The sequence below is a fragment of the Azolla caroliniana genome, unplaced genomic scaffold (assembly GCF_043228905.1).
Source record: "Azolla caroliniana isolate FFs.n. ecotype wild unplaced genomic scaffold, voAzoCaro1.0.p SCAF_21, whole genome shotgun sequence".
NCBI classification, from domain to species: Eukaryota; Viridiplantae; Streptophyta; class Polypodiopsida; order Salviniales; family Salviniaceae; genus Azolla; species Azolla caroliniana.
In genome coordinates, this window is record NW_028230456.1 from 3738151 (window position 1) to 3763504 (window position 25354).

Genomic DNA, 25354 nt, shown 5'->3' on the forward strand with positions numbered 1-25354 from the left:
CTAAGCGGGCACTGAAAGTGACTCCGAGAGAGACATATGATCCAACCACCTCAATTGGGCAAAGAGAGAGAGAGAGAGAGAGAGAGAGAGGATTTGGGTGAGGAATAACAATCAACAACGGTTCGGTTCGAGAGTGTAGAACTTAAACTGTTTAAAACCGCACCATTCAAAAATTTGAAACGGTTCGGTTTTGGTTTTCAAGTTAAAGTCAAAATTTAAAATTTTAATTTAGACTTTTTTTGTCAATATTTCAAAATTTTATAGATTTTTCTTAAAATGTCAGAATTAAAAATAAAAATGAAAAGGTTGTTCAAAAATTATTTAAAAAAATAATCAAGTGGCAACCCTAAATTGCCAAACTGATTAAACCGAACCGAATCGAACCTTTGACTTCCCCACACTGAAACCGAACCGTTGGTTTTTCACCTGCGAGTCGCGACGAGAGTAGTAAAACTGAGCCGAGAGTGGCACTATCTTCCTTTCAAAAAGAGTTTCAATGCCAGGTAAAGACAAAATGATTGGATATGTAATCTAAGTAATTTGCCTAAGTAAAGGTCGCTTCCCTTTAAGATAATGGGCGCGGGTAAAGAAGAGCAGGCCATCATTTGCAACTTGAACCTAAACCGATCCGATCCGAACCGTTTAAACTTTTAAGCTGTTAAGCCGCAGTCTTTCAGCTCGGTTGGGTTCAAACCAAAGTGTTGCCTATTGCTGGCAAAGGAAGTGCGGACATGTCAGAAACACAAAAAACTTCCTTTGTGACAATTTAGAACTTAAGAGTCCATCCATCCATGGCCCAAGCCCAAGGAACCTGAACTACATAGAAGATAGAAAGATAGTCTTATTCTTATCTCAGAGATTAGATGGCACAGGGATCCTCATTCTCCTGGTCCTGACTCCTGATCCTGATCAGGTCCTTCTTCCACGAATGGCCTCTCACTCAGTCGGCATAGCTCGCCCTTCCATTGCAACAGATTCACCATTATGCTCTTCTCTACCTCGGATTATCCTTAAATGCTCTTTCCTCGGAAACAGAGACATTCTCCACGCTCATGATTCATGCTTCATAGCAAAGAAGAAGAAAGGCACAAGCACGAGCACGAGCAAGAGCAAGAGCAAGAAAACAGAGGGATTCTCATTTGCTTCTATTTCTGCTATAGGCGGTCTTTTCGGTGGCCTTTTCAAAAGTGCAGATGATAATGGGGAAGCGACACGTCAGCTGTTCGAATCCACCGTCTATTCCGTGAATGCATTCGAATCCACTGTCATGTCACTCTCGGATGAGGAACTTCGAAGCAAGACGGACGAGTTCAAAGAACGAGTTGCAAAAGGAGATTCCCTTGATTCCATCCTTCCTGTAAGTCTCAATATGTTCCCTCCCCGTATTTGATCAGGAATTCCGTTTGATTATATCTAGGATCATTTACACTGTTGTGTCTAAAAACCTGTTTGATGGGGTGGATTTTTACATCGGGTGGTAGTTAAAAAAATAAAAATAAAAATGTGGAGGTCTATAATTACACAAAAGCATCTTATGGTGTTTTATTTTTTAGCCCAATATTTTCTGCCGCTCAATGTTGCAGGTTCAAAACTTGCTATATGGTGATTTCTGCCAAAAGTGAATTTTGTTCCAAAGAGAGGCAGAATTGGGTCCGAAATGTGTGTGAACCCCTAAGAAAATTACTTGTTCTTCTTCAATAGTTTCCTGTCATGTTTGTGCTTCTTTCCGTATGAGTGTTAAAATGTCCTGTCTTGTCTTGAATATGAAAGGTCGTCCTAAATCTTCTTGTTAGGAAAAGGAAAAGTTAATGACGGTATTACCTTGGTTGCTGCTCGGATTGTTCCAAAATAGCAAATTTAAGATACACATTAATGAAGGCATGATCAGAATCAAATTTGGGGGATCTAGGGATGAAGCAAAGCAGGAGACAATATTATTGTACTGTCTAAGCAACTAAATAACTTCTGTTTTTCATATGAAGCAGAGAAACTAAACCTACTCCATATGACAAGGCAATGGCATAAGTTTTGTTTATTGTGGGATGTAATGTACAAGTCTATAGCCAGCCAAAATCATTGAATATGGTATCTCCAAAATATCATGCATGGAGAGAGAAGCAGTAGAAGAGAAGCAAAGTTGAAATTGCATGTTTAAATATGTGAGTTCCGGAGCTCGGTTGCTATGTATACTCTATATATGGTGGAGATGCAGGAAAAAGCAGAACATGTGATTGAGTTGCAACTATCTTTACCAGCAAACAAATAAAAGCTGGTTACATTGAGGTTCAATGCATTGCTATAGCTCATGGAGGGACATTGAAGAGTAAACTTTGTAGCTCCTTACCATTTTGTGCATTAGATTGAAAAGTTTGTTTTATTACACTGTATCATTCGATACCCTAAAACATGTGATATGGGGTTATTTTTGGTCTTCATCAACAAATTAGTCTGCATGATGTCCTAAACTAGCTCATCCATTATGATTGTTGGTTTCACACATCATTTTCCTGTTGAATGCTTGATTGTGAGCATGTGATTTACTAATTCCCTGGTGCATTTGGATCCTTTTCCTTGCCAGGAAGCATTTGCTGTGGTTCGAGAAGCTTCTAAAAGAGTTTTGGGTTTGCGTCCGTTTGATGTACAATTGATTGGTATGAGATTTTGTTTTCTGGAAATGACAATGTGTCAAGTATACCGAAACAACTTTTGCAAATATTTCATATTTAAAGTTCACATTCAACAGGTGGCATGGTCCTTCATAAGGGACAGATTGCAGAGATGAAAACAGGTGAAGGAAAAACTTTGGCAGCAGTTCTTCCAGCATATTTGAATGCATTGACAGGACGTGGAGTTCATGTGGTCACAGTGAATGATTACTTGGCAAGACGTGATTGTGAATGGGTTGGCCAAGTGCATCGATTTCTTGGGCTACGAGTAGGGCTTATTCAGCGTAAGGAGAAAATTTTCTGAGGGAAAAAAATTTCAATTATATTTCCAACTTTTCGATGTCCTCTTTCTGTTTAAATTATTTCATACGGGTAAAGTTTCCTGTGAATTTATTGACTTCAACAAGTTGAGTTATAACCTGCATTCTTTCCCCATTCATAAGTTTCACTAGTTTGCCTCACCATTTTACCTAGCATTTGAGATCAACAAGTTGAGAATGCTGTCTTGAATTGTCTTGCAATTGGCTGTCATCAGTTCTGACTTTGAATTATCATTTGTCTAGCACATGTCATGAGTGCTATATAACTGCATAATTGATCGAAAGCATTCATTGTCAGTTTGAAAATCATACATGTGCATTGAGGAATGTGTTCGTTTGACTTGAATTTAAAATTTGCCTAGCAGAACCACTTTTAACTTACACATTATTCCATGTTCTTTGTTTGACTCATTTATTATATATATATATTTAGTATGTAATGGAGTCAAATAGGTTGTTGGCTTTGCAGAGGGGATGACAAGTGAGCAGAGGAAGGCCAACTATATGTGTGATGTAACTTATGCTACCAACAGTGAGCTTGGATTTGATTATCTGCGGGATAGTTTGGCATTGGCAAGTGCTTTATGTTCTGATCACATATACCTTAGAAGTTGCTAAATCTTCTTAGGCTCATGATGTTTTTGCATGTTGTTAGAGTGTAGATGACCTTGTCTTGAGAGGGTTCAACTACTGTATCATCGATGAGGTTGATTCTATATTGATAGATGAAGCTCGAACTCCACTTATTATCTCAGGTCCAGCAGAGAAACCAAGTGAAAAATACTATAAAGCTGCCAAAATAGCTGCCGCTTTTGTGAGGGACGTCCATTACACTGTGAGTTATATATTTGTTTTCAAGATTTAAAACATGTTCCGCAACAGAAATATATCAGAATAAGAAAAGTATGAATATTTCATCGTATTGATGAGGGATTTAGTTGGTTATCTGCCTTCTTAATAATTCAAAGTGAAATCGTTGCAGGTAGATGAAAAACAGAAATCTATTTTATTGACAGAACAAGGATACGAGGATGCTGAAGAGATCTTGAATGTGAAAGATCTTTATGATCCAAGGGAGCAATGGGCATCCTATCTTATCAATGCTATGAAGGCTAAGGAATTGTTTTTGAAAGATGTGAGTTATATTGTGCGAAATAAGCAGGTAGTGATTGTGGACGAGTTCACAGGGAGAGTTATGCAGGTATCTATGTTTTACTTTTTTTTCTGTCTAATATTGCTATGTTAGAACATAGCATGACAATATTGGTTATTTTATTGTGTTGGCACACTATTCTTTATTAATCGTTTGTGCTATATCATTACTCCTTCCCTGCTGGATACATCAATCAAATTCATAAACCATGGGCAGGTCTCATAGATGTTGAAAATCAAGATAATGAGACCGTGTCAGAAATGCTGTGCACAGCAATCATTTGATGCATGTAAGCTGTATTTGAAGTCCACCTCGAGTCTCAGAAATAAGCACCATATTGAGTGTTTGGCAAGATGGCTACAAATCCAGCAAAGTATCTCAATGATATGAGTATATCCTTAGGAGAAGGAGAGCTATATTATTATGTACTGTCAGCCTTTTGAGACAATACTCTACAATGTCAGCTTTTTGAGTATATCATTGTCAGCTTTTGAGACCTATGTTATTATGTAATATGTTGAATTATGATAAAAGGTAAAATTACTGAAATACAATTCCTAGTCAAGATATGCAGGCATTTGATTGTGCCACATGGCATATATATAGAAGAATGAGGATAAAATCATGTAGGTGAAGGATGGAATATATCGTTTTTTATACATGATGGGTCATGGAGTATTGATGGCCTTGAGATAGACGTCATGCCTCGGGTTACCTGGACCTTGTATGTATTATGGATCTCTCCAATTCAGTCCTGATGAAGTGGCTGTCATTCCCTAATCTGTACTTGGTGTCCAAAAGATCAATCCTGGCTCCTGATATTTAAGAATGAAAATCAGTACAGATAATTAAAACACAAAATATACAATCATTGAGTGCTAGGAAAATTATAATATATCTCTGGGATTAGTAAAAAGTAAGGATGTCTATATGAAAAATTTGGCCTATCTGATCTTAAAATAGAAATTTCAGAAAATCATGCAATGAAGAAGATGTTGCCTCTCCTTTTTGTTGTTTCTTGATTCCTATTTGATAACATTATGTTAATTAAGATATATGAGTAGTGCAGTAAAACTTAGATTTCTTGTTTGTATGTAAATGTATCTGGGCTTTTGTAGAATGCTTTTTTCCTCTACAGCTTGTGTTTAAATATAAAAACTCTTTCATTCATAACTGAATAAGAGGGGATTACTGCTCTATTTGACATTTAGTCTGAATATGGTCTTCTCAGTTTGAATGTGGATCGTTGAAGTTGTAACTTATCTACTGTTCAATAGCTACATTTTAAACTTCCTAATCAATGGTGCTGAGTGCCTGAAAATCTTAAAAAATATGTTCTCATACAATGTCTTGCATGCCTGTAGATATGCATTTACAAATGGTGCTTTTGTACTGTAGGGCAGACGATGGAGTGATGGCTTACATCAAGCTATTGAAGCAAAAGAAAACTTGAAAATTGAAAATGAGACACTCACTTTAGCATCTATTAGCTATCAAAATTTCTTCCTACAAGTAAGATCAACATTAGATTGAATTAGAAGATAACTATGCAGTTATTGAAATCCTTGATCTGATGATGTTGCATTGAACCAGTACCAAAAGCTCTGTGGAATGACTGGAACTGCTGCTACTGAGAGTACAGAATTTGAGAAAATATATAAGTTAAGTGTTGCAGTTGTTCCAACAAATCAGCAGATGATTAGAAAGGTACATGATCTCCATATCTAAGAATAGCTAAGAAGATTTGTCGTATATGATTGACTTACGTGTTTGGACGTGTGTAGGATGAAGCGGATGTTGTATTTAGAGTGGAAGAAGGCAAATGGCGTGCATCAGTAGTGGAGATTTCCCGAATGCATAAGACAGGCCGGCCAGTTTTGGTTGGAACTACAAGTGTAGAGCAGAGTGAAGTTCTTTCCAAAAAACTAGATGAACTGGAAATTTCTTATCAGGTGAGTGCTGTTGTGTTGAGTGACTTAAATGTGGATGGCCTTCAAATTGCTGAGAAAGGAAGATTCTGTTTCTAGGTCTCAAATCTCTCTATCATCCCATACACAGGAACATGCATGAGATGAATGTTATGAAAGAATTTAGTCAAGCCCTGTTTCATAAAACCCTCTATAATTTTTCTATGAACATACTCAGACAATTTTGTTAAGAAGTTTGTGACATGCTTTCTTAGCAAAGTTTTTGGATGCATTTCAGCTTCTGAATGCCAAACCTGAGAATGCAGAGAGGGAGGCAGAAATAATATCTCAAAGTGGTCGAATAGGAGCTGTGACGATTGCTACAAACATGGCAGGACGAGGAACAGACATTATTTTGGGTGGCAATCCTGACTTCATGGCTAGGCTAAAGTTGCGTGAAATCCTGATGCCTAGGTGCAGTCTTCATGACATTCTTTTCTATGTATTAATGTGTGCCAGAATAGTTTCAAACAATGATGCAAATGCAATGCAAGATGAATGAGTAAAAAAAAGTCTGTTGTTGAGGTAGGCCTCTATACGGAACAGTTTACATCATAATTCATTGTTGATTGCATGCAAAGAAATATCCAAAGTCAGGAAATACCAGTTAAGCTTTAATCCTATGTCCTTGATCACATGCATTTATCTGACGCATGAGATGTTATTCTTGTGTTCTCTGTAAAAACATAGTTCTTATTGGCAGAATTGCCCAGCTTGCGGATGATGAAATTCCCTTTCAGAGAGGCCGGAAGCTGCCACCGAGAAAAACATGGAGGGTGATTTACTTGTCTTTTTGAACCCCTTTCAATCTGCACATTGTTGAATGATTCCAGAAACACCAAAATTTCATCAGGTTGATCCAGTACTCTTTCCTTGCGATCTCTCGGAAAAGAACACATCTTTAGTTAATGATGCTGTTCAAGCAGCTGTTGATGCATGGGGACCAAAGTCTTTAATGGAGTCAGAAGTAGAAGAACGCTTGTCTTACGCATGTGAGAAGGTTTTTGGCTTTCAAACTAGACTCTCTAGGATGTTCCACTATTTGAATGATTTTGAAGATTTACGTCTTTGTTTGTTGAATTAGCCCTCATTTAGTATTGTGATAATATTTCAGGGACCTACAGATGATCCAGTCATTTCAAAGCTCAGAATGGCCTTTGTGGCATTGGTTATGGAATATAAAAGATATACTGATATAGAAAGAGAAAAGGTACTAGATTTCGGCGTAGTCTTCCTAGAATCCTCTTTTGTTGCACATTCTGAGCATTTAAAGAGGCTTATTGAGTGGTACAAAGAAATATCATATCGTATTGAAAGCAATCTAAATGGCAGAGTGTCTCTACTTCATGATAGTTGTCATTCTACAATACATGCTGCATATAATGTGTTCTGGCTTTGTTCATGTGATGCCATTGAACCTCCTGGATTGGTGAAAAGAAACCTGAGCATTCCTGTCTAAAAGTAAAACCCAACTATTTATGGCTTGTATATTGCTCTTGATGCCCAACAGGGAACAGCTCCAACTGCCCAGTAGACTGAATGAATAGTTACTCCTGTAAAATACCAGATGAAATTAAAATTAAGCTGGTTTGGACCTGATTTCGATTTCATTAATATTTCCCAGCTAAAGAGCCTCTAGAGAGCGACATATTTTTGAACAGAATTGGAGACTCAGATTATACTTATTACTCAGAGTTCAACTTCATTAATATTACCCAGCTAAAGAGCCTCTAGAGAGCGACATATTGTAGAACAGAATTGGAGACTCAGAGTATACGTATTACTCAGATTTCAACTTCATTAATATTACCCAGCTAAAGAGCCTCTAGAGAGCGACATATTTTGGAGATTCAGATTATACTTATTACTCAGATTTCAACTTCATTAATATTACCCAGCTGAAGAACCTCTAGAGAACAACATATTTTGGAAATCCAGATTATACTTATTACTCAGATTTTAACTTCATTAATATTACCCAGCTAAAGAGCCTCCAGGGAGAGACAATATTTTAGAACGGAATTGGAGACTCAGATTATACTTATTACTTGCTTCTCACACTATGAATTTCACATTATGCAGGTTATTGCAGCAGGGGGATTACATGTTGTGGGTACTGAAAGGCACGAGTCTCGCCGTATAGATAACCAGGTATTTGACGTGACACCTTTTACTACAGTGCCATTAGTTTTGCATAGTTCTATATTATATTTGAAGATGTGAGCCTACTTAGCAATATTGCACATAATTTAGGGTTGTAGGAGCCTCTTCGATGTTGCTATATATGTTACTTCTTTAAATTAATCCAGTTTATGCTTTTGAGCAGCTACGAGGACGAAGTGGTAGGCAGGGAGATCCAGGAAGTTCAAGGTTTTTCTTAAGTCTTGAGGACAACATTTTCCGCATTTTTGGTGGTGATAAAACACAGGTAATAATGATTTTGCATAACTTATGCATGTCTTTATGTTCTATAGCTTTAGGCTCATGAACATGCAACTTTGAGCTGGGTAGTCTGGTAATCCTAAATCTGTTATGTAAATGCTGAAAATGTAGGGATTGATGCGAGCATTCCGTGTGGCAGACTTACCCATCGAGTCAAAAATGTTGACAAAAGCATTAGATGAAGCACAGCGGAAAGTCGAGAATTACTTCTTCGAAATGCGTAAGAAACTGTATGAGTTTGATGAAGTTCTCAATAGTCAACGTGAGCGTGTCTATGCAGAACGTAGGAGGGCATTGGAGGCTAGTGATCTTCAGTCTCAGATGATTGAATATGCAGAGCTTACAATGGATGATATTGTGGCGGTGAGTTGGTTTGAAATGGTTATACTCTTTACACTTTTGAGTGTCTCCCAACATTTTTCTCAGTTCCTTTTTCTGACATGTTGATTAAGCAATGTATTTTTCTTCAGGCAAATATTGACCCAAGTTTACCTAAAGAGGAATGGAACTTTGAAGCATTGTTGGAAAAAGTGCAACAGTGAGGAACCTTTGTCTGTACAATATATTCATGTAGTATCGGTGATATATGGAATTGATGATATTTACACCTGTTCTTGTCACAGGTATTGTTATTTGTTGAATGACTTGACTAAAGAACAACTAATTCAAAAAGCAACAGATTTTGACAGCTTGAGAGAGTATCTCCGGTTGCAAGGTCGGGAGGCATATTTAAAAAAACGGGTAGGATTCACGTATCAGATAATCAAAATATGAGCGATATATCCTGGTTGTTTTCAACATTCTTTAGTAGTTTCAATTTACAAAAATTGCAAGCTCACATGGAGTTCAATTTGAGTTTTCTTTTTTCTGATTGTGACGCTTGTTTTTTTCTTGCATTCAAAAATTACGAGTTTCAAAAAAGTTACAGGGAAGGACAATCCTGTGGCTTTGAATTATATATGCCATTTTTCTAATACGTTGATTATTTTATGTGTAACCTAACTCCACTGCTTTGCATGGTGTGCTGACTGATGAGGGAAATTCTTTTGTTACACTAATTTCATTCACAAGTGCAATCTGTTAGATTTCATCATAATACTTCTGACGTCTGGAATTCATACTAGGGGCATACAAAGGAGTAGATTGACTTTGAAGATCATTAGAATCTGTAGACTATAGTTGATTTAATCACATTCTAGCTTTTCCATAATGATACTGTAATATGAAATTTTATGAATATACAATAGTGAGTATTTCAGCAGTTCCAGAAACAGTTGCTACCCAGATACATCAGCAATAAATGCATTCAGATAAAGTAGCACCTCTCTTTGATTAGTTCGCTTTCAGAAAACATCATTCTATAAAGTTGTAGGGTTTCACACAAGACCATTTGAATGTTACATCTGCAACCCTCCTGGTTACTGTTCTCCATTAGCTTATATTTGCATTCTGTTAACTGTTTTAGCAAGACATCGAGAAAGATTCACCTGGGATGATGACAGAGACAGAGCGATACTTTGTTCTTAACCAAACCGACAGGCTTTGGAAAGAGCATCTCCAAGCTCTTAAGTTCCTACAGCAGGCAGTAGGATTACGAGGATATGCTCAGCGAGACCCATTAGTGGAATACAAACTTGAGGGATATAATTTGTTTTTGGAGCTCATGGCACAGATCCGGCGCAATGCCATCTATTCAGTTTACCAGGTATCTCCTGGACTTATTCATGTTTTAGTATGTGTCGCATATCCCACCAATTATCTAATCTTTAATACCATACGCCTCTCTGGTTTTTTAGTTTGAACCAATTGTAGCGAAAAGGAATGAAGAGGGGGATACTGATACTGCTGAAATGCGTCGAAAACGTAGAAAGCAAGGAAGCAAAGACAAGAAAGCTAAAGCTGTTTCTTCAGCCAGATAGTTACTTAATAATGTCCAGAATTGTGTTATCTTATTGTACGTAGTGTTTGGTCCAAGATGCTGAAGAGTATATATGGCCATTATCCAGTCCAGTGAATATTTCATGCTTGAGAGTTGAATGTGCCAACACACATTTATCTCTGATACACATACACATCACATCTGTTGTATTTCCAATTACTGGTGTACGTGAGGACGTATTTGTTACAAAACGCTCTAACTCTGCTGGGTGATTCACACAGGGATAACAATGTTGTAACCTCATTCATTTGCATTGTAGATTACATTGCTCAAGAGCTGACTAGGCGCTCTATTGTAGCTCTCTCGAAGTTCAAATAAAGTAATCCAGAAAGCTTGCACCTATTTTGCAATCATAGTTTTTAGCCCTTAAATTTCTTGGCAATGAAAGGCAGTTTATGTGCTGCGGTGACATCATCCGAGGTGTGTATATTTGTTTTTAAATATGACACTTTCCATATAATTACGGAACCACAAGCTATGATTATGATTTGGTTATATTCCCTCTATTGCTATGCCATGGTGGTATATCAATATTTCTTCAAATAGTCTTATGTTATTAAGCAAACATCTAGCATTTTCTGAATAAAATTAGACATTTACACAAGGCTGTGGTAATTGGCACTTAATTGGCCATTGAACAAATTGCTAGTGTTCAAGAGTGATGTTATTTGCAAGGAGAATTGTTTTATATTGGTGTTATTTAGGAGAAGTTCAAGAAATTAAAAAGAATGTACAGAAAAGGTATCAAGAGAAGGAAATGATGATGATCCAAGGACAAAAGCATCATGATCATAAGCTCATAATGATTTGGGAAAAGTTAAGACCGTTACATTGGTCGAGGTTGGGATGAGGGTGTTATATTGGTTGAGGCTGGCACTTACGTTGTGTGTGTAGAATTGGTTTTGCCTTTGTTTACGACAAGACATGCACATAAGGTTGTGATAAATAAAGATGAGGCCGGGAATTGATATATATAGTAGAAACCCATTTTGGTAGTGTATCCCTGCCCTAACATCCCAACTTCATATAGGCTATAAAAAAGTCAAAGATTTGTGATGCATGCACATTGATTAATATTGTTTTTCTCATCGTCTATTTACCAACCCAAACTTCAACCATAGCCCATAGTTAACTTTGCATCTCATTCTACTCCCCCACCTTCTTTCGTTTATAATTAGTCAATTCATTGATTTAGTTTTGGCATTAGTTTGGCAAGCTCCCGTATCACATTTTAATTGGTATAGTTAATGTTTTTTCTTACATTTTGTGTGATGGGGGCAACTCTTTTCCATAGAGATTTCGTGTGACAAGAAGGTTTGGATGTAAATGTTTGATTTGATGGCCTGTGGGCACAAGATTTTCTTTTCAAATGCAATCACAAAATACTCTTAAAAATGACGTGCCAATTCTCTAAATTTTGTCAACTACCACACGATGATGCATATACATTTAGATGTATAATCCCATAGGAAACACAAGCACAAATAGCCCTTTACACTATCGAAGCACAAATTTTGAGTCGAAATGGTCTTATGTTGAATATTGTATAGAATAGGTTACATCATACAATATATTGATATAAGAGGATTGTAAATTTGGCTATTGATTAATGATGAGGGAGGGACCAAAAAGCTTTAGGACTAAACTAACATGGCTAAATGATGAAGAAGCATGGGAAACCCATCGATGTTCAAAATTGATGAGCTCCCTTATTACATTTCAATTGGTACAATTAATCTTGTTTCTTACATTTCATGCGCTGTGATGATTTTCCATAGATTTTGTGTGACAAGAGAGTTTGGATATAAGTATCTGATTTGGTGGGCACAATATTTCCTTTTCAAATGCAAAAACAAAATACTCTTAAAAAAAGGATGCATCAATTCTCAAAGTTCCATCATAGTCACTAGCACTATAGGTGTTAAGCAAGGATCCTGACGTTCAGAAACTTTGTTTGGCATGTGCATGGATCAATTTGAACAAATGGTTCACAAGTTTTATGGACCATCATGGTTTTATGGGAATGTAGTCATCATGGTTTTGTTTTATGAACCATATATGGTATTGTAAGTAAATACTTAGAAGCTACACAAAAGCCTACAAACATTCTAATAAACTATATGCATGAATAGTGAGTGTCAAGACATCAAAAAATAAGGCTAATGGTTATGGAGATTAATCATTAATGATAAGCACACAATGAATTACAGATGATAAGCAAATGCTCACATTGCATGATCATGTGACTATTCATGGCTGTAAGATACAATAGGATATGTATATAAGACAATTAATTTGTTTGTGGCAAATGTGCACACATCTTCTCACAAGAAAGGCATTATGCAAATGACGTATGTCATGTGAAATGCCAACAAGGGTATGAGGCCAATGGGCTCATTATGTGCCTTATTTTCCACACTCATGATGTCACTTACAAGAAAGGCATCATGTGAGTGATGTATGTCTTGTTAAAAGCCAATAGGGACATGAGGCTAATGGGCTGTTTATGTGGCTTATTTTCCAAGCTTCAACCTATAGCGAGAACATTGTTGGTTCTTCAACCTTGCCCTTGGTGAGTTTATTTTTTGTCCTTCCATGCATCAATCTATTGTACAATTATTTTTACAATCCTCTTAGTATTAATTTACTTCATGACATTAGGCCATCAAAAGCGTTATCATCATGGGAATCTCAAGCGAGTCTCGTGTATGTGGTCAAAAAAGTTGTGGATGCCGCCACTTTATTGTCCCCTCGAGGACGTGGATTTGACAAATGCTTATTAGTCTTTGGGGGGGGGGGGGTGTGAACAATACATCCTGTCTCTTGACTATGTTTTCTTTTCCCCCCGTCACTAGCCCACCATAAGATAGGCCAATATTGGGAGCATCTTTGGCTTTTAGCTTTTGCGTTTTGCGTTTTGCTTTAGGAGAGAAAAGACACCCTATAGAAACTTATATGTATTATTTTTGTGTGTGTTAAAAAAAAGCATTGCCTCATTATCTCATGAGTTGCCATTAGAAATTTGCGCAATACCTTTGATTAACTGACCTGATCGGGGCCGGCAGAGACGGTAACGGTGACGGTGACGGTGACGGTGACGGTGACGGTGACGGTGACGGTGACGGCGACGGGACCTTGGACGGTGACTGTGGCGGTGACGGGCGGCGGCGATGGATATGGCGGCGGCGAGCATGTACTGGATGGGCGCCTACGCCGTCCTGGAGAGGCTCCTGCCTCCTCCCCTCCGCCTGTGGATCTACAGGAAAACGCAGGCCCTCTGCACCTGGCTCTTCCATGGCGATCAATCCCATGTAGTCACACTCAGAATCCCCGATTTCTCTGAAGACTGCAGAAACCACGCCTTCCGCCATTGCCTCATCTACCTCAGCTCCCTCCACCATGCTTCCCTCAGCCATCACAAACGCCTCGATGTCCTCCGATTGAAGGAGCTCGGCCATCTCTCCTTCCGCCTCCCTGTCGGCATGATCCTCGAAGACACCTTCAGAGGCGTCGTGGTTCGCTGGACCAAACAGAAAACCGACGAGAACGGCGATGGCGATGGCGATGGTTATGGCTATGGCCCTTCTTCTGGTAGGGCCTGCGGAGAATATTTCACGCTCGAGTTCCCAGCCATCAGGAGGCCCGCCATCGTGCCCGACTATCTGGAGCACATCACTGGGACAGCTATGGAGATCCAACGTCGGACCACGCAGCTTAATCTCTACAGAAACAAGAGAAGGAGTTCCTGGAAGCCTGTTCCCTTCACTCACCCTTCCACGTTTGACAGCCTCGCCCTCGACACCGAGCTCCGCCGCGGGATCCTTGACGACCTCGACGACTTCTGCAACAGCCAAGACCGCTACCGCCGCCTCGGCCGTGCTTGGAAGCGGGGTTACCTCCTCCATGGCCCGCCTGGAACAGGCAAGACGAGCCTCATAGCTGCCATAGCCAACTACCTCCATTACGATGTCTACGATCTCGAGCTCACAGGCATCTACGACAACGATGAGCTGAAATTGCTGCTGATGAGCACCACACGCAAGTCGATCATCGTCATAGAGGACATCGATTGCTCGTTCCGTTTCGCTGAGCGGGAAGAGGCTGAGAAGGAGGGATTGGAAGTAGGCAGCGACATGACATGCGGTGGTGGAGCAGCTTCCATAGCCAGTGGAGGGGGGAGGTCAGGCGCGGCTGCAAAGAGAATTTCTGCAGACAGACCGAGATTGACGCTCTCAGGGCTGCTGGATTTCACAGGGGGGTTGTGGTCGGGGTGTGTGGAGGAGAGGATCTTCATCTTCACGACCAATTTCAAGGGGAGGCTGGACCCTGCAGTGCTGAGGCCAGGGAGCATGGACATGCATATCCTCCTCTCCTACTGCACCTTCTCCGTCGTGGAGAAGCTAGCGGACATTTACCTGGGGTTGGGCGGCCGAAAGAAGAACTACCGGGATCTGTTGGCGGACCTGGAGGAGGCGGCCCGTGGCCCTCACGCGGTCACTCCCGCCCACGTCACGGAGATCTTCATCAGCCGTCGGGCCGAGGGCCCCAACGCCGCGCTCTCGGCCGCCATCGAGGCCTTCCGGAGCTCGTCCCGCACTTTCATCCCCCCCCCCCCCCCCCCCCGGGGGGGCAGTGCCAATGCCAATGCCAATGCCAATGCCAATGCCAATGCCAATACCAATGCCTATGCCTTCGGCTGGGGCGAATTCGGCTTCTGCCGGATGCTAACCAAGGTATATAATCCGATAGATATAGTCGAACTCTCCCCCCAAGGAAGTTACATGTCTTAGAACCTCTTAGGTAGTGTGCCATTAGTGGTTAATTTTTGTTAGTCATAAATGGGGGCAAAAACAACCATTTCGGTACTCATTTTGGTAGTGAAATGCGTATATGTCCTGCCTTATTTGAGCCCTATTGGTCCGTATCAAGTTATCATCCTTCCTCCCTTGTGTCTCTATAATCTATTGCAAGCTCATGTTGTTAACATACTATCGTACACCGCATGTCGTCGCTTTCTTAATGTATTCAATTCTCCTTCCCATCCATCCAAGCTCTCGTTGTTCTCATGACACCCATTTTTTACAAAAACATCAATCAATCATTTTTTACGAAGTCGTTTTTCCATAGCTTCGCATCATGCACTCACTACCTCTGGTTTAAAAAAGAGGCGCATTGGAAGAGCCCAAAATGCTGGACATAAATGCATTCAATCCAGGAGCACACAACTAAATGTTAGGAATATGAGACTAAATCGGGATGATTTAAACTTCAAACACAATTAACACTTGATAAAACCACAAGACGAAAATGAGAGTACACCAAAATTTTTAATGTAGAAAACCCAAAGTAAGGAAAAACCAAGGGAACCGTAGGTTCTAAACAACTTCACTATAATTTTGAGTACAATGGAATACGACCTCACTAGAGGAGTGTATCTACCTCAAGGCAATGACCTTGGTTACAACCTTCACCCAATCGGGTAGATAGAATAACCAAGATTACAAACTAAGTACAACTGTTACGGGCATGACCATAAAATATCATGTGGTGAGAATTTACCGTAGTATTCTATACACGTGGATAAGTGTGAGGGTTAAACGAGAGTGTAAAGAAGGGGAGGATTACTTTTAATCCTCGGGATTGAGACAACCCAATAGGACAAGTGTGAACTTGCCTGGGAGCTATAACTATGAGGCCTAGCTATGGAACGTACCATTAAGCAACCAATGTAGAAGTGTGAACATGTTTTATGTTCGACAATGATTTTTGTGATGTAGAAGTACACTATCCTTTTTATAATTCTTTGAGTATGTTTCTACGTTTATCAATACTACAACATTAGGAAAAGTATCAAACTAGAAAGGACCCATTATATTAAGGGCAATCAATCAAGGGGACTATGGATGGATGGAGAGAGAGAGAGAGAGAGAGAGAGAGAGAGAGAGAGAGAGAGAGAGGCTATTTGCTTTTTGGGGTGGGTGTGTGTGGAGTAAAAGGGGAGTATATATCCCTCCAGTTTTGGATCTACGTTTATCAATACTACAACATTAGGAAAAGTATCAAACTAGAAACGACCCATTATACTAAGGGCAATCAATGAGAGAGAGAGAGAGGCTATTTGCTTTTTGGGGTGGATGTGTGTAGAGTAAAAGGGGAGTATATATCCCTCCAGTTTTGGGTTTGTTTATAAATTATGTGAAGGAGATGCATCAAGATGGTACAAGGACATTTTTACCATGGATATAACTAAATGCATAAAAATGGTACAAGGACAGTTCTCATGGACAACTATATTAGTAGCATAAATTACCTAACATTTTACACAAACCAACACCAGCCCAGCAAGAAACCCTTTCCATCCATCCAGTCATGCCCTCTTATTCGAATTACAATGAAGAATAGCAAAAAATATGTAATGAGTCGGATAATGTCTTCCAAATTTTCTTCAAATAACAAGAGCATTAGAGATGACGTGTCACGAGAAGCAACATGTTTCCTCCGATGACGTCATAATTAGTGTGTCCTTACACGCTTGAAATCAGTATCTGGAACACTTGCATCCAAGGATGGGGGAACCTGGTTAGTCACCTGCAAGCAAGAAAGGTTTTTCTTTATTATAATTTATAGGTAAGGAAGACTTAATGCCATACATGTACATGTAACTATGTGTGTACATGTACATGTAGCTAGAATGGTTTTTCTACTTTTTCGATACAATAGGTAAGGAGGTAGTACCATGCATGTATATGTACCTATGTGTGCGCGCGTTGTTTATACATTACACATCTTACCAATCTAAACATTCCACGCATACTATTCAATTTCTTTAGAAATGTTTTCAATAAGAACTTAAGGACATTTGGCGAAATAAATAGAAAAACTTAAAGAGGGGTATTCCAGAGTTTTTAAGACTCATATAAACGATTGTTGGCAACATACACTGGTGGTTTGGTGAAGACGAGTTGCGAATGTCATTACAGTCTCATCTGGCAACGTTGCCCAATGGAGACTAGGTGGTAATCGGTTCAACCCCTACAATTGAATTATTATTTTTTGAACAACCCTTTCCATACCCATGATTCCACAAGGAGAAGTGATCCAATCTCATAGAGTAGGAACATGTATGGGCATCTATATAAACTTCACAAGGAAATTATGTGTTTGGACATTTTCAAACTCTTTCAACATAAATTATCAGTCCATTTTTAAAGTGTAATGAATTCTATCATCCACATCATTTCTTTGTATTTTTTAGTTTTGTATGTCAATTGAATTATTATTTTTTGAACAACCCTTTCCATACCCATGGTTCCCCAAGGAGAAGTGATCCAATCTCATAGAGTAGGAACATATATGGGCATCTATATAAACTTCACAAGGAAATTATGTGTTTGGACATTTTCAAATTTTTTGACATGAACTATCAAGTCCATTATAAAGTGTAATGAATTCTATCATCCACATCATTTCTTTGTATTTTTTAGTTTTGTATGTCAATTGAATTATTATTTTTTGAACAACCCTTTCCATACCCATGATTCCCCAAGGAGAAGTGATCCAATCTCATAGAGTAGGAACATATATGGGCATCGATATAAACTTTACAAGGAAATTATGTGTTTGGACATTTTCAAACTCTTTCGACGTGAACTATCACTCCATAATCCAACCTAACCTTATTGAGCATCTTAGTGTTACGAACATGTCAAATAGTTGTTTCTTAGGAACCAAAAGTTCATTTTTCCTTCCTAATAGTAAGCCCTCACACCCCCTTCCAAGTAGCAATGTTAATAGGACGCTTAAGTTGTTTCTTGGAGTCTCATTCAGAGGCATACTTTTCGTCTTGGAGATATTAACACTCCCTTTACCCTCCCTTGATCACTCCCATTCATTTAAACCTCATTCTCTAAAACATCTCTCTTTTTATCTTCTATGGTCTCTTGTTTTTTTGTTTTTTGTTACATCTATTCCTCCCCTTCTTGTGACACTACGATGTTTCGTATCACTTCTTGTGTTTGAACATATCCATATGGACCTAAAAGCACTCTTCTTCCAAAATTTTGTTGCCTTTGCATCACATCAATGGACCATCAGGGTTTTCTTAAATATACACACACATGCATACATATATACATATATATAATTGTTTCATTTTCCATATTTGGTTTGAGTCTAATTCATAGGCATAAATTTCAGCTTGGAGACGTTAACACTTCATTTACTTGCATACAAAAGTTTTCCACAAGACTTAAAAGCTTATGGGTATCTTCTAAAGTATTTGCAAAATGCATCACGTGGGTTGTGTATAACAAAAGCATGATTATTACATTTTAGAATTCCTATTCTATCGAATCATCAACTATTTGTTTTGATTCATCAATGCATAAACCAAAGTGAGTCGTTGAGAGTGACCATATCTTAGCTCAACAAACATCCTACTAGTTCAAAAATCTTAATTTACTTAAAAACAAAAGGTGTTATACAAAAGACCATGACAAGAAGTAAGACTAACCAAAACTTGGTTCATGATGAAGAGAACAAGGGCATGTTTGTAATGCTCTAAGGGCTTGTTTAATCTATGCTTAGAAGAGAAAGCTTTTTGAAATCACTACTATTAAGACTTCATTGGATAGTATAGAGTGTAATGGGTTCAATGGTAGCTTCAATACACATATTTGAAGAAATCATTACTTAACCTCCCACTCACTCACGATATAAAGCACCATGGAAACACTACTAGAGTAAGTTTTCCATTGCTAGCTTGCCCGCCCGATAATTCACTTAGAAAACTATACCACATCATCACTCACTCAGGAGAGAAAATGCACCATGGAAATGACATGTCTTTGCCCCTAAAATTTCACTTAGAAAGAACCACACCACATCAAAGGTGTTGCTAACCTACAAACCAGACTACATCAAGTGAATTGTCCGTGGGATGCCTTTCTTTTCTTGTTTCCGGTATGACATCTCCCACTGATTGGTACCTGCACCTGTTTTTAGGGCATCCGCGGAAGTCCGAATGGCTTCGATGACGGCTTTGAGCTCGGTCTCAGGATTACCTCCTCCCCGGTATCTGATGAATGTCTCGGCCACGGCCGCGGGAGTGACCGTGTGCTGGCCACACGCCACCTCCTCCAGCTCAATGAACAATTCCGGGTGGGTTTCCCGGGACGTGCCATCAAGGTAATTCACCGCTAGTTTCTCCACCACCGCTGGGGTGCAATAGGAGAGGTGGATATGCATATCCATGCGGCCCGGTCTCAGCAATGCCGGGTCGAGCCTCTCCTTGAAATTGGTGGTGAAGATGAAGATCCGCTCCTCGGCGCACCCCGACCATAGCCCGTCGGTGAAATTCAGCAGTCCCGAGAGCGTCAGTTTGGAGGCGGTGGGGTCGGTTGCGGTGATCCCATGGGAGTTGTTAGTGGTGGAAGTTTCCATGGTATTATTACCATTGGATTCGGGTCCATTGATGACATTGCTCCTCCGGTCCGCAAATTGGAACGAGCAATCGATGTCTTCTATGACGATGATCGACCTGCGAGTGGTGCTCATGAGGAGCTTTTTGAGCTCGGCATTGTCCCTGACATTCGTGAGCTCGAGGTCATAGATGTCATAGTGGAGGCGGTTGGCTATGGCCGCAATGAGGCTGGACTTGCCCGTCCCGGGGGGGCCATGGAGGAGGTACCCACGCTTCCAAGCCCGGCCCAGATGGCGGTACAAGTCCTGGTTCTCGCGGAAGCTGTCGAGGTCATCGAGGAGCTTAGAGTGGAGGTCCGTGTCGAGGGCTATGCTATCAAAGGTGGAAGGATGGGTGAAGGGGGCAGAATCCCAGTGGCCGTTCCTGAATCTGGAGTTCGAACAGATCTTGAGCTGGGTGTTCTTATGTTGGATCTCCATAGCCGTGCGTGTAACGTGCTCCAGATAGCCGGGCACGATGGCCGACCGGCCCGATGCCGGAAAGTCGAGAGTGAAGTACTCATTATCACTGCCCCTACCATTTGTCCGGCCTCGTCCTCCTGCTCCATAGCCACCGCCTCCCCCCCGAGGATTACCTCCTCCTCCATACCTTCCGGAGCCACCATTGGAATCTTCTTTCATTTTTTTCCACTGGACCACGACACCATGGAAGGTGTCCTCGAGGATCACTCCGAGGGGGAGATGGAAACGGAGCGGGTCCCCCTCGTGGACCCTCACGACATCTAGGCTCTTGTGGTTGCACAATGCATTGTCGAGGGAGCTGATGTATAGAACCGAGTGGCGGTAGACATGGTTGATGCACTCGTCCGATCTCTCCGGGATTCGGAGAGTGACAGTGTCGGGAGCCTCGTGATGGAGGAGCCACTGCCAGAGTGCATCCATCTTCCGGCTGAGCCACTGCTGGAGGGGGGGTGGCAGAAACCTCTCGAGGAGGGCATACATGCCCATCCAGTACATGGCAACCGACATGAAATCCATCCTGTTGCCGCCTCTGCCTCCGCCCCCGCGCCCGACCGCCATTGGAACTCTTTTTAACCTAAAAAAGATTTGTCCCAATTTGCTCTAAAGCAAATTCATCAGATGATGAATGCAAACTTGCAATTGCCAATTCATGAGATGAATGAGGCAATGAGTATATGCACACACCCGGCCAACATATATATAGTTCCTTAAGAAGCTTTCTCAAAAGCAGTATATATATATATAGTTCCTTAAGATGTGTGTAGTTCCTTAAGATGTCACACACTAGAGAGAAAGAGAGAGAGAGAGAGAGAGAGAGAGAGAGAGAGAGAGAGAGCCCAGGTGGTCATGGGTTCAACCCCTACATCTAGTGAAATAGAGATATATATGCAGTGTATAATAACCCCTACATTTCACAGTGGCATCTAGTGAAATAGAGATATATATGCAGTATATAATAGAGAGATGGGGAAATTAGGTTTTGAACCCAAGACATAATGCTTGTAGTGTTATCGACTTACCACTAAGGTAAGGTAATTACGATAACAAAAAGAGAGAGAGAGAGAGAGAGAGAGAGACAGAGACTTGCAGCCCAGAGAGAGAGAGAGAGATTAATGTAGCTCAATTGGTAAGGTTGCCCAACGGAGACCAGGTGGTCATGGGTCAACCCCTACATTCCACAGTGGCATCTAGTGAAATAGAGATATATATGTGATGTAGAAGTACAATGTCCTTTTTATAATTCTTTGAGTATGATTCTACGTTTATCAATACTACAACATTAGGAAAAGTATCAAACTAGAAAGGACCCATTATATTAAGGGCAATCAATCAAGGGGACAATATGATTGGATGGAGAGAGAGATAGAGAGAGAGAGAGAGAGGCTATTTGCTTTTTGGGGTGGGTGTGTGTGGAGTAAAAGGGGAGTATATATCCCTCCAGTTTTGGATCTACGTTTATCAATACTACAACATTAGGAAAAGTATCAAACTAGAAACGACCCATTATATTAAGGGCAATCAATGAGAGAGAGAGAGAGGCTATTTGCTTTTTGGGGTGGGTGTGTGTAGAGTAAAAGGGGAGTATACATCCCTCCAGTTTTGGGTTTGTTTATAAATTATGTGAAGGAGATGCATCAAGATGGTACAAGGACATTTTTTACCATGGATATAACTAAATGCATAAAAATGGTACAAGGACAGTTGCTATGGACAACTATATTAGTAGCATAAATTACCTAACATTTTACACAAACCAACACCGGCCTAGCAAGAAACCCTTTCCATCCATCCAGTCATGCCCTCTTATTCGAATTACAATGAAGAATAGCAAAAAATATGTAATGAGTCGGATAATGTCTTCCAAATTTTCTTCAAATAACAAGAGCATTAGAGATGACGTGTCACGAGAAGCAACCTGTTTCCTTCGATGACGTCATAATTAGTGTGTCCTTACACGCTTGAAATCAGTATCTGGAACACTTGCATCCAAGGATGGTGGAACCTGGTTAGTCACCTGCAAGCAAGAAAGGTTTTTCTTTATTATAATTTATAGGTAAGGAAGACTTAATACCATACATGTACATGTAACTATGTGTGTACATGTACATGTAGCTAGAATGGTTTTTCTACTTTTTCGATACAATAGGTAAGGAGGTAGTACCATGCATGTATATGTACCTATGTGTGCGCGCGTTGTTTATACATTACACATCTTACCAATCTAAACATTCCATGCATACTATTCAATTTCTTTAGAAATGTTTTCAATAAGAACTTAAGGACATTTGGCGAAATAAATAGAAAAACTTAAAGAGGGGTATTCCAGAGTTTTTAAGACTCATATAAACTATTGTTGGCAACATACACTGGTGGTTTGGTGAAGACGAGTTGCGAGTGTCATTACAGTCTCATCTGGCAAAGTTGCCCAATGGAGACTAGGTGGTAATGGGTTCAACCCCTACATTCCACAGTGGCATCTAGTGAATTCAGAGATATATATGAAGTATATAATAGAGAAAAGTGAAAAGAATTGGGTTTCGAACCCAAGACGCAATGCTTTTAGTGTTAACAACTTACCACTGGGGTAAGCTAATTATAACAAGAGAGATATGTCTTTCGAAATAACTTTTGCCATAAAAGAACCAAGAGTGGAGACCTTACGAGCAAGTAAACAAAATTATGAACTTGATTTCGAAACCAAGAAACAAAATTACTCTAAACACATTGTATGATATGATCATTTACGTGCATTTTTCAATAGAAAATCCTCAGACTTCCATTAGTTATAAAATTTTACAAATGAGACGATTATTTACAAATCCCTGAAGGGACGCGATAGTTCTATCTTATGTGGATACCCACTGACTCAAGAAAGGGAGAGGATGACCATTGTTGGATGAAGGCTATTCGTTGTCTTTCAACTCCCTCGGAGCCACCCTTAAGGCCATCATATTGGTTCTTCAAAGTGGCTACAATTTCACTCCATATCTCTTGCAGTAACCTTCTTGGATGTGCGGTTTGGTTGGAGAAGACTCGCCTACATCGTTGTTTCCATAGAATCCAAAGAGTTATTGGGCTGACCAATTCCAACACCTCTTGAGATTTGTCATTAAGGGGAGTGGAGTGAACATTGCCCTTGGAGGAGAAAAAGACCTCTTGTGCTTTTATCACCAAACTCATCCCCTCCTCTTGATGCTCGTATCTGCCAATTGCGGCATGCCATGATAGCCAACATATATTTCCCCACTTGATTGAGCCTTGCACCTGGCATAATTGCAACTAGCGGCCAACCCCCCACCATATTCGATGGGACGTTGGGCAGTCTCATAGAACGTGTCGTATTGATTCTACTACATGTGGGCACTCTACACAATTAGGAGAGCGAAGGTTCCCACGTTCTCATGCTCCCACCGGTAGGGACTTATGTATTAATAGCCATTGGAACGTGGTAATTCGCCTCACGTATTGTTGTTTCCAGATTTTCTACCAAAACTTGGTGATTATTGTGGGAGGAACTTGAAATGTGTGCCAGACCTTCGCAGCAGCCGATTCTCGTGCGGTTTGAGGAGTTAGAATGTGGCGACCCAATCTAGTTGTGAATTGGAAGAAAGGGATGGGTTTGCTTCCTTGGCCCGCGTAGGGATCACAACATGTCCATTGCAAAGGGTCCGAACTGACCTTACATAGCCATGTGTTTTCATGATTACATATGTGCCAATTGGGTTGTACTTTGATCAGATCAAGATCTACAATACATTTATGACCAGTATACACGAGTACTCGAATTGCGTTATTCTGTGTTGGTATCTAAGTGTCTCGCAATTCAAAACCTTCGAGTCTGTCTGGTGGTCCCCTACCTCTCGAGATCAAAGATCCCTCCTCCTCGTGGCCTATCCATTTCTCCATTGTTGTCCTTTGAGTAGCAGATTCCCTAATAAGTAGAGCATTAATGATTTCCGATCTCATAGTCCATCCGCCCCTAATTCCATGGAGTATGTTCGCCTGATCTTGTGGTGGCATTGACATAAACCGTCACCAACATTTTATACTTTTTCTTGGACCTTCTGCAATGTATCCCCATGACAACCCCTTACGTTGTCGTGAAGAAAACCGTCCCCATGCGCAAACCGTGTATAGCGTGTGTGAACTGGCCCTTACACGTGGGCACGCCCCTTGTGGTACAATAGATAGGTAGGCACAAAGGTCGGATCCTAGGTAGCAATATTCTATAGGGAGAATCGAGGAGTATATCTGTCCGAAAGGATAGAGAATTAATGTGATGTAAACGGGTAAGGTGGCCTCCCTCCTTGAGCTATAAAAGAGAGGGAGACGGGGAGAGAAGGGTATCGCGCGCTAGAGGGAACGAAGTGCTGTCGGACTGGGACCGAGCTCTTCCTCCCTGTCGTTCTCCATAGCTTTCTTTTGCGCAGGTTCTCAGGAGGCTGATTCTGCTCCGTGGAACGCCCGTGTGCTTCCGGCAGGATCTCCATCTTGCTCTCCTGTGTGCGTGGGTGATCAGGCGTCGGCATCCACCTCGCCGACCTGATCGGCTGTAACCTTTCGAGTCGTCTGCATACACACAAATACATGCATATTGTTACATACATACTCTAGTGTTCTCAACTCGTGTCTCCTGTGTTGTTGTGCCGCGCGTCCCCGTGCGCTTCTTTGTCTATACGTGAGTGAGCATCTCTCTCTCTCTCTCTCTCTCTCTCTCTCTCTTTTCCCCACCTATTCCTCAGTCCAAGACCCCAGTGGTCCCGCCTTGTTCTCCACGCACGCGCGTAACACCGCGACATATTTGGTGAACCCGACGTGAACAGGCGGCAGAGGAGTAGAAGATGAGGGGGTCGGACCTTGCAGAAGCCATGGCTTCGGCTGTAGACCGTATAGTGAGTGCGCACGAAGGCACCGACGCCCTTGAT

At 40.6% G+C, this 25354-nt stretch overlaps 3 protein-coding genes and 2 long non-coding RNA genes across 5 annotated transcripts; 2 read left to right on the top strand and 3 right to left on the bottom strand.

The window, feature by feature from the left end:
• The first annotated feature begins 573 nt into the window (after positions 1-573).
• LOC147850396 (protein translocase subunit SECA1, chloroplastic-like) lies at positions 574-10993 on the top strand. The gene is made up of 21 exons (XM_087336781.1): positions 574-583; positions 771-1357; positions 2579-2651; positions 2744-2950; positions 3456-3559; positions 3642-3821; positions 3969-4187; positions 5538-5651; positions 5733-5846; positions 5924-6091; positions 6345-6520; positions 6810-6882; positions 6960-7106; positions 7221-7316; positions 8189-8257; positions 8433-8534; positions 8660-8911; positions 9019-9086; positions 9172-9289; positions 10014-10253; positions 10345-10993. Exons 1-21 carry the CDS (start codon positions 574-576, stop codon positions 10465-10467), a joined length of 3240 nt encoding a protein of 1079 aa, XP_087192907.1. The 3' UTR covers positions 10468-10993.
• Positions 10994-13583: 2590 nt separating this feature from the next.
• On the top strand, positions 13584-15432 carry LOC147850397 (AAA-ATPase At5g17760-like). The gene has a single exon (XM_087336854.1). The coding sequence runs from the start codon at positions 13658-13660 to the stop codon at positions 15275-15277; it is 1620 nt and encodes a 539-aa protein (XP_087192980.1). The 5' UTR covers positions 13584-13657; the 3' UTR covers positions 15278-15432.
• A 1270-nt stretch (positions 15433-16702) lies between these two features.
• Positions 16703-17479, bottom strand: LOC147850398 (uncharacterized). The gene is made up of 2 exons (XR_015531675.1): positions 17427-17479; positions 16703-17075 (listed from the first exon to the last, which is right to left on the bottom strand). It is a non-coding gene; the product is annotated as an uncharacterized LOC147850398 (long non-coding RNA).
• A 1645-nt stretch (positions 17480-19124) lies between these two features.
• LOC147850399 (protein HYPER-SENSITIVITY-RELATED 4-like) lies at positions 19125-20497 on the bottom strand. The gene has a single exon (XM_087336136.1). It carries the CDS (start codon positions 20385-20387, stop codon positions 19401-19403), a length of 987 nt encoding a protein of 328 aa, XP_087192262.1. The 5' UTR covers positions 20388-20497; the 3' UTR covers positions 19125-19400.
• A 1639-nt stretch (positions 20498-22136) lies between these two features.
• On the bottom strand, positions 22137-22857 carry LOC147850400 (uncharacterized). Its single transcript, XR_015531683.1, has 2 exons — positions 22795-22857; positions 22137-22443 (listed from the first exon to the last, which is right to left on the bottom strand). It is a non-coding gene; the product is annotated as an uncharacterized LOC147850400 (long non-coding RNA).
• Positions 22858-25354: the final 2497 nt, after the last annotated feature.